At 26.7% G+C, this 10,676-nt stretch overlaps 1 protein-coding gene across 1 annotated transcript in view; it reads left to right on the top strand.

Annotated features, from left to right (window-relative positions):
• LOC100164477 (spondin-1) overlaps positions 1–10,676 on the top strand; it is a gene marked incomplete at its 3' end in the record, with an annotated part of 24,076 nt that extends 13,400 nt beyond the window's left edge. The window contains 5 exon segments of the mRNA XM_008191631.3: positions 6,457–6,685; positions 6,780–6,951; positions 7,740–7,962; positions 8,538–8,748; positions 10,515–10,676. Of these exon segments, the coding sequence (XP_008189853.1) occupies positions 6,457–6,685; positions 6,780–6,951; positions 7,740–7,962; positions 8,538–8,748; positions 10,515–10,676 (997 nt within the window).

Raw genomic sequence — 10,676 nt, 5'->3', positions numbered from 1 at the left:
ACCTTTTAGGACATTAAAAATGCTTAGATTTCAATAGTATCTTTTCTGATTGGAAAGTGAATTTAGTTGGTACTTTGGGGGGTCAAAAATAAACATTTCCCAGTAGTTTTAAAAAGCGCAGTGAAAAACAAAAGAAAAATTAAAGAAAAACGGGAGTGTTTTTGGTGCAACTTTTAAACAAATTACTGTAGATACATGACATTTTTACTGAATGTTTATATTAGCATTTTCTATACACAATGCCTTTTTAAAAATATTTTGACTTATTTTGAATTGTTTAGGGACATTTTCAGTTTCCATTTTTTTTTTTTTTATTCTATAAATATCAATAAAATTTTATTTGTTGGGTACAAAAGCTTGAAAATTTAATACAAGGCTCATAATATATCGTTATAATGGCAGTTAAAAAATATTAATAATAAGTTCATCTTCGTAATTATTTTTATAAGCATTTAAAGTTCAAATATTGACAAAATACGTAAAAATGACGAAAATTTCCAAATTATTTTGAGTTAGAAATTCATAAAAAATTTTCTTTTTAAATCTATGATTTGAAAATGTAATAAGAGATTCCTCATAAGTTTGTTTACCTTTATCAAAAAAAAATGTCCACAAGAAAGTAAAATTAAATTTTTATGAGCGTTTGAAATTCATATTATTAATATTGGATATTCATTCGATTTCTCATGTAGCAGTTTTGTTATTTTATTGTTATTCAAAAACAAATAACTGTAGATACATAAACATTTTTCTGAATATTAATATTTTCATTTTTTATACACCATAAAATTTTGTAAATATTTTGACTCTTTTTGAGCTTTTTATGGATATTCTCAGTTTTCAATTTTTTTAGGTTTTTTTTCTATAAATATCAATAAAATTTTATTTTATGGGTAAAAAAACGTGAAAATTGAATTCAAGGCTCCTGATATATTTTTACAACAGAAGTTGAAAAATATTAAAAATGCATAGGCACAATTTTTTTTTATAAGTATTTAAAGTTCAAATTTCGACAAAATATATCAAATTTAAAATTTAATAATTATTTTGTAGTTAAAAATTTATAAAATGTTCAACTTCTATAGCTAAGGATTGAAAATTTAAAACAAAGTTCCACGTAAATATAGGCGGTTATATAATATAAATTACTTTGTTCACAATAATATCATCAAATATGAGTACTTAGTAATATCATAGGCTGTCTGACTGCCTTCGCTCAGAATCGATTTTCTTAAACAATGATATTATATTATATTATTTTACACCATCCATTACAGTGACCCACTTGTAACCTACTGTACAACAGAGCGACATCCACCTTTTTTTATTTTATGTTTAAATTACTTAAATTAAGTTTCACTATTGTGATTTAAAATAGACTTATTTGTCATCGTCCAATGGTCAAATGGACTTTTCCCATGACCCATGACACATTTATCGTTAAAAAAAAAAAAAAATCAAATAAGGTTACTTCGGTGATTTCTAATAAAAAGCTATAATATCTATCTTGAATTTTGAAAGATTTATTTAGGGGGAAAAAAATTTATCTTTTAATAATAGCTAAAAAGCAAAACAATATTATAGATATATATAATTGTTATCACAGGATGTTGTGGTAGGAAATTATTTAAATTTACATTTCGTTTATTTCAAACGCTAAATTTTAAAATAAATGTTTTATTTAAAGCCCTGAACATAAGTAGGAGGAACTAAAGACAGTCTGTTGGTACAGTCAGTATAATTTTAAATTTGCATGATTTGTAAGCAGAAGGAATATTTTATCATAATTAATTAAGTTCATTAGGTACATTAAATATAGTGAATAAAAAAATTTGAAAAATGTATTGTTTTTAAGAATATTGTGTACCTATTTAATAATAATAACATTAATAATTGTATTTGGAACAAACCAAAACTATTAATTTTAAGAACAGAAAAGTTTATATAGTCATTTTATAATTATTACAGAATTTGATTAAAATGTTTCGCGATTGACGTTTATATTCGCTTTAATTGTTAATCATTAAATATACCTATATTATATTATTATTTTATATAAACATTTTGTCAGGCTTTTTAAAATATTATTTTCATCTATGGACGTAAATTATAATGATATAATGACGACTACGTGCTGTAAATTGTAATTTATGACAATTCCGTATAACCTATACATATTATAATAGCCACGAAATTACTTATAACAGTTACAAAACATATTATTCAGTGTATATTCCATTAAGAATATATTAGTTACACTTCAAAAAATGTAATAAATTATTGATTTTATGAATAGCTTATATACATTTGCGATATATGCACACATTTCATTCCGTAGTCAAAATTGTTTTCTAAATGGCATTTAGGTAATTATAATATTAGTAACACAGTATATGGTCGTATGGAACACACTAAAATCCATATTAGTACCTATAATGTTGGAATGTATATTATGCGTACCTATATTTAGTTTTTAATAATCGATAACATAATACTATTTTGTTACAATTATCGAAGTAATAATATTTCCACAGAATAAATTAAATATCATTTATATTCTGTGTTACTACACTCTATGCATGCACCTTCCTTATAGTGTCCCTTCTAGTAAATAATTAAAATGTTTAACATTTTTTTATATACATAATTATTTTATTTTAGACTTTTTTATATTTTATTATAAAAATGTGTTATTCGTAAATAAAGATATCTAATAATCGTACAGTAAATAGATGCACAGCGTATAATGATGTTTATAATGACCTTGATTATACATTTTTTTAAATTAATTAATTATGAGTATTTAGAACATTAATTGTTATTTGTAATAAATAAATTCAAACTCATGACACAACGTTAATTCGACAGTCTAGTCAGAGCTCGAAGGTTCATGTATTTACATATTAATTTATTCTGTAATAATAGTAGTTGCGTGCACCTACGTCATACGAGCATATTACCTATTATGATACACTTTTAATTTATTTGACGATTTTCTTAATAAAAGCCATGTTGACCTGTTTAAAATTATAATTGGAATCTTAATATTTCACTCATTAAGCTATTCGATTTGTCTACATTTCATTAGACTTTAAGTCAATTATGTCACACTTGCTGCTCTGTACTTCCCAACTTTATATTTTTTTTATATAGCAATATATTAAAGAGGCTGCCACGAAAATTCTAAATCTGTCGTATAAATCATTTTAATTTTCTATAATAGCAAATCGGGATGGATGTCTCAATGTCTGTATGACGTTTTAAATGAACATATAATATATATAATATTATTTCATTTAATCAATACGTTTGTACTATTATACAAATATTAAAATATAAAACATTTACACGAAAGACTGAAATCCTGAATAGGACATAGGTACTAAATAAAAACAATGACACAGAGTAAGAAAATAATAAACTATATTAATGGAGATAACTTTCTTCTGGTACTTATATAGTTAAATTATGATAACAATCAAGACATTTTGGAACTTGTGTTAATAACTTTTAAATAGTAAGAAGATGAAATAAATATTATTCCCTTTACATGAAATTTAATTAATTGATTTGCGTCATTTGATTAGACTTTTATCGAGGATGTCAGCAGTCAGCTCAATATTTGTTTTCTTTCTCTGACCAAAGTGCAGTATAGATTAAACACATTCACGTAAAATCAGTTTTGTAATTTTTGAGTACCTGATCTTAGAGTTAAATCACCTATTACAGATATTAACAAGAATAGTTTATTTGGTTAAGGTTTGACAAATCAGTTTTGTATTTTATTATTATTCGGATTTATATTCGAATTAAAAATAAAATAATATTTTTGTAAATTTTAATATATTATATTAAATTGTTTTGAGATAATATTTTGACAAATAAATATGTCAATATACCTTCAAACCTCAAATTTTGAAATTGAAATACTTATAAATAAAATTGTGCTTATTGGTGCTTATTGGTCTATAATATTTCTTAGCTGCCATTATAACTACTTATGAGGAACCTTGTATTAAAGTTTCAAGCTTTTCGACCCAACGAAAACAATTTATTAACGTTTATAGAAAAAAACTAAAAAAATTTCAAATTTCAAATATCTCAAACAACTCAAAATTAGTCAAAATATTTTGAAAATGTTTTCATGTAGAAAATGGTGATATAAAAATTTGATAAACCTTTCAAGTACCATCGGTTAATAGTATTGAATAACAAAAAATAAAAAAGTCGTTCTATGAAGATATGTTAATTTAAGAGTGAATATCCAAAGTCTAACTTCAACCGCTCATAAAAAATTTGACTTTCCGTGAAAATTATTTTAATTTTTTGTTGTTAAATTTAGGAAAACTTATGGGGAATCTTGAAATTAATTTTCAAATCCTTAATATACACAAAAAAAAATATTATGAATTTCCAACTCAAAATATTTTGTAAATTTCCGTTGATTTTGTTGAATTTTTTCGAAATTTTAACTTCAGACTTCAGACTTCAGACGCTCATAAAAAAATACTGTGAATTCACTATCGATTTTTTTAAATGTCCACTAATAACTTAAGAAGAACCTTGTATTAAATGTTCAAGTTTTTTGATCGACTGAAAAATGTCTTATTCACAATAATTGAAAAATAATAATAATTAATAAAGATCGACATTTTCTTATGCCCATAAATAGTTTAATAAATAGTCAAAATATTTTTGGCAAGAAAAATACCAATTTAAACATTCAGTGAAAATTTCATGTATTTACCGTAATTTTTTTTAAAGGCATACCAAAAAACAAAATGTACTTTTTTGAAAACGTGTTTTGCGTAAAAATCTCAGCGTTTCCTTAATTTTTTGTTTGTTTTTCCTGACACTTTTAAAATTTTTTGGAATTTTTTAAGTTTGACCCCCTAAAATATCAATATTCTATCAGGAAAATCTGAGCATCTTTAGATACTACCCCAATACGTGATAAACACAAAAAAAAACACATCATTGTAAAATAAATTCTTTCATTGCTCCACTCAATTTAAATTCAAAAGTATTGTGTTCTACTTATGAAGTTACTTTTTAGTTTTTTTCTTAGTGTATAAATGAAACACTGATAATAATGGTTAGTAAAGTGAATAAATTAGTTAATTTACAAGTTATTATTTATTATTTATAATATTATAGTAGGAAATACTGTAATAGGTAGGTTAGGTTAAGTTATACTATACACTGATTCACTGTCATTTTTTGAGAAGAAATCTAAACGTTTTTCTTTTTTCTGAGTTCTCTTCTCCCCACCACCCACGTAAGTCATAAGTGAATACATTCGATAACGATGTTTTATGCCTCATTCAGAAACTGGCCAAGTGTTAAACAATAAAAATAAAAGAGGAGTGTTGCTCTTTAATGTAGGAGTGCAGTGAGGTTATAAATTAAAAAATAGCAGACTTGGCAACAATTTAGATTTCACTACTTTGATAGGCCGACTTTTTTGGTAGGGAGTTTGGAACTTGGCATTTTTTCATGGTTATGTTTTTGTTGGGGATATCGTTTATTTTTGCGGGCTTCAGCATCGTGGACGACGTGTTATTATTATTTATTTTTTTTTTTTAACTTAAATTTTTTTTTTATATGTCGTAGATTTTCTCTTGTATATTTTGTATTTGAATAAAATAAATGTACGAAAACATTATTATGTTTTATAAATATAATATTATATTATATATATGTCAACTACAAACAATTCCTTATTACCATATTGTAATGCTGTTTGAAAGTAAACGTTTATGCGTGCTAAGCGCGCCACTTCATACGTTTAGAAATACACTCACTGAAGCGGTATTAATTTTGAAAATAATTCAATTTTATAGATTTTTCCCTTTAGTTACACTGTAAGACCTACCTTTGTGCCAAATTTCACGTTTTTACCTATACGGGAAGTGTCTTATAATTTTGATGATCAGTGCGAGTGAATGAGTGAGTCAATAACAATTTTGCAAATTTTGAAATCCTCCCATTTTGAAATGGCACAATATTAAGTGCTCATTTTCTTACAGCGTCCTAAATTACTCTAGATTAATCTGTGTTTTAAATTTCAAAAGTTTACCTTAAGAGGAAACAGAGATATATATATATTAGAAAAACTGGACGAATTGGTTCGTGTAAAGATACACTGGCATTGCTGGAACTTGGCCTGGCGCACTGTCGTGCGCTCAGGTGTATAATTATACTTTTAATATCATTAAGCAAACATAAAACAATAATATGTATAATGTTAACGCAACAAAAATTTGTTATGTGTAATAACCTAATATATTTATAATGAACGGTCCTCGCATATTATTATTTAAGTTACCCACATAATCAGTGAAATCATTTGTATTGGTAAAATATTTAAATGCATCCCAATGATAAAATAAATAAAATGTTTGATATTTTTGTATACACAATTATATACATAAAATATATTTAAATTAATTTTAGTCACACAACCAAGAGACCCTACCACATGAACGCATTTTTCGGATCACCCCGATGTATCCGGACGATCCCAGGTCACCTTTTTTCAACGAAAATGGCAACGAGATAGCTCCTTTGGCGCGCTTACATTTGAACAGAATCAACCTCATACCGAAGTCTTGTTCGGACAAGATTATAACAGAGTTGATGGACGAACTCGTAGTATCGGAGAACTCACAAGATATATTAAGGCGTAAGTATCAGTTTTTGTTTTATTTATGTTTTGGTTTATTAGATAATATTATACCTACCTACCTCAACGACATAACTATAATGTCCTTGTTTAGCTGAATGTGCTGTATCAAAATACTCTGAATGGAGTAAATGCAACGTGACTTGTGGCAAAGGTCTCAGATCGAGAAGCAGAAACTATTTAAATGAGACCGCAGCTCAGCAGTTTGGTTGCGACAGACAATTGGTATCTAAAGAAATGTGCCTGTCTTCGGTGCCAATCTGCCCGTAATTATATTTTATTTGATATTATACTTAATACTTTTATGGTTTTGAGGGAAATGGGAGCGAATGAAAATTGTTTTTAAATAATATTGTTATTAAGATTTGTTATAGCGCCAAAAACGTAAATAATAATTAATTGTAAATTATCTTATTAAACATACTCCTAAATCAGGTTTTTAATTTCGGTGACTTTCGAGGAAAGAAATGTCATGTTGTAACGCTTGTTTTCAATTCTAACTTTTAATAATATACAGATAGCGAAAATCGTAATTATAATGATGGAATACGTTTGAGTATTGTTGCCTTATAGAGGAAATTTATTTTAAAGCTAGATTCTAACATTTTTAATTCATCTCTGTGTGATGTAATTGTTGATTTGTTTCTTACTCATAAAAACGACATCACGCTCAAAGATTTAAAATTAAAAAACAAATATGTTTTTAAAAGATTATTTTTTTTTCGTAGATTTAGTGATCGGTATAAAACTTTGAACGAAAAAATATTTTTGAGGTTTTTTCCAAGTCTTTATTTACCCTTCTAAAAGTTCAAAATTATATCTTAATTAGGCTATTTCCATTCATCTCCATTGAAGATTGATGATAGTTAGTACCTACTTAGCTATTTGTTAATCTAAAAATGTATTATTGCTTTACTTATAAATTACGATTGGATAATCATTTTTAATTTGATTTATTATTATAATTTTTCGGACGCGTTGTCTTTGAATTTATTGTTTTTTATTTATTAGTTTTAAATTAGGTACCTACTAGTTTTTTTTTTTTTTAATTTAGTGGTGAGACAGAACAAGAAGATGACAGTCTGTTAATAGACGATGCTAAATGCAACACCACGGAATGGACACCGATGTCTGAGTGTTCAGTAACATGCGGTATAGGGTTCATGTTCCGCACCAGACAATTTTTAGATCACACGAGTTACAAAAAGTGTCGCCACATCGGACTTGTCATGAAGAAGAAATGCATGCAACCAGCTTGCACTAAAGTCGCTGAACAGGTAATCCAAACATTATAAAAAATATATTTCTATGACACGAACGTTTTAGAAGAGCAATTCATATTAAACGTCACATTTGTGAACATTAGGTAGACATTTAAGAGTGGGGCTTACACATTTTATTTTCTAGAAAAATCTGCTGTATTTGAAGGTTGAACGTCATAAGACCCAGGTTAGGATATCAACTAGATTTCGAGGCCATGCCAGCAATGACTTTGAAAATTTGTTTTCTATTGCCATAGTATATAAAATTGAACTATATTTTTGTTATTTGATGGTTATATTTAAATGTGTCTTAGAGATAATAATAGTCTTAGGTTTTCACTATTCATATAAAAATATAGTGCATAATCTGAATTTAATGATAATAGAAACAGATAATTAATATGATAACCAATTTTGGGTATCATTTAATAAAAGTATATTAGTATTAGTGAAACCCAAATGTGGTTCTCATGGAAATGTTCTCTTGGAAATTCACAAAGGGTCAAATTTGGGTCTCACTGCAACTTTGGAAATAACTCTAAGAACCCACATTATGTGTTAAGCGTATAATATAATTATTTGTGTTTTAGTCTTCATTCACTAGCATATGTCCGGTAACCGAATGGAGTATGTGGAGTCCGTGCAACGTAACTTGTGGCCAAGGATTGTCGATCAAGTCTCGGTTGTTGCTTGTATCTGGTGAAAATTACACAAAATGTATCGATAAAGTCGTGCTGGAGGAAACTCGAACGTGTAACGGGACGCGGCCTACCTGTGAGATAAACTCGTCTCTCGCAAAAGGTAAATATCAAAATCGAATTGCTTATAAAATGTATGATATTCTTCCGTGTATATTATGTGAGTATCATATATTCACTAAAAACTTTAACGTTTTTAATTGTTCGTATTACCTAAAGCAATGATATTATTATCCGATAAAACTGAGCCTATCTTGTATTCTTGTGTTTAATATTAATTAACTATTATAAATATTTGTATAAACTGGAATGTGGAATTGCGTTTCTATACCCTGTTCTAAATAAGAAACACCCAGACTTAATAGATATTAGTTATTTCCCTTTACTTGTGAGATCGTTCAGCTAGTTAGGCTATTGCTATTAATTATTATAATATTATAGTACCTACCTATCATGGTAGTCGTATATAATAATGTTATAATATTGTGTAAACTGTATAGTGTATAGTAGCCGTATAGGTACCTAAATTGAATATCTCATATTTTCTCAAAGTAAACATTAGGCATTTGAGTATTAATAATATTATTGTTATTTAATATTCGTTAACGGATGTGTTTGCGGACTCATGTATTTTCTACCTTACAAAAATATCTATATTGCTAAACAAATTTACAAATTTAAAAATATGAAAAACTATTTTGGAATACAAACAGTTATTAAAAAAATGTCTTCAAACGTAGGTATTTAGTAATTTTGTTTATTTATTTTTTTTTTTATTGTAAATTAATTTTGAATCCACTGTAATTTGTTTCTATAGTCACATTAAATTATTGTAAAATGACTGAAATCAAATTACATTTGATCCAAAATTGGTTAAATTAAATAGATGATTAAATTTATGAAATATTTTTTTTCCTACTACACTAGTTCTGGACTTTAGATTTAAATTTCTGCATTGCTGCGAGGACACAGCTAAAATACTTAAAAAAAATAATAAGTAGGTACCTAGCTGTTTTTATTATATCGAGTTCTTGCAGTATTATAAACTAAGCATATAAATTACAAAGAAAGATTGTGTGTTTATCATATTCATTAATATTTTCCTCTTAACATACCTACATTCGTTACCTATGTACATATAGACTCATAGTGTGCAAATACAGGCATTGAAGTCATAACCGAGTAACCTGACCCGATTGTATATATGTTCGATTATATATAGATGTATTTTAAGTATAATAAATGATATCATAAATATAATTTATTCCATTGTGTCTTCTGTATTCGTTAATAATTGAATATTTCATTACTGCTTTAACTATTATAATTCATATTTCCAACGGTTCGTATCCTTATGTAATAAGGTAACATTGTATGTTTTAAAAATAAAATAAAAAACGATTGCCAACAATTTGTCCGCTTAAATTGAATACTTCGCAGAATATTTCATTAGGATAAAATATGATGTAACGAATAAGTAGAATGTAGATAGGTAGCAAATGATCGATGAGAGTTTTTTTTCTACTTGACAAAATATTATAATAGAAAATTGGTGTTTAATACTAATGTCTAACTATTTACCATTAATAACACACAATCATAAACACATTACACGTATAATAAATAAGTACCTATTTATAATATGACAAAAAATAAGATTATCTAATACATTTAAGTGTAGGTATTAGGTTTTCAACGTTTTAGCAATAAATAAAACTATACGACTAGAAAACAGTATTTTTATAGAATACAATAATATTACAGACATGAGACATCGTATTAAAACGTATCTAATGCAAATGTGACCTATATTGTAAATAAGTGTAAATTCTCACTAAAATAAATCAAATAACAATTTTTTTTTTTCAGAAATATGTAGCATGGAAAAAAACGAAGGAGCTTGTAACGTAAACGCTGTGCGTTATTATTACGATAAAACATTTAAGACTTGTAAACAGTTCAAATACGGCGGATGCCGGGGTAATGAAAATAATTTTAAAAGTGCCAAAGAATGCTATAAAGTGTGTCACG

Source organism: Acyrthosiphon pisum, chromosome X (assembly GCF_005508785.2).
Source record: "Acyrthosiphon pisum isolate AL4f chromosome X, pea_aphid_22Mar2018_4r6ur, whole genome shotgun sequence".
NCBI classification, from domain to species: Eukaryota; Metazoa; Arthropoda; class Insecta; order Hemiptera; family Aphididae; genus Acyrthosiphon; species Acyrthosiphon pisum.
This window is presented reverse-complemented; position numbering and strand designations above follow the sequence as displayed.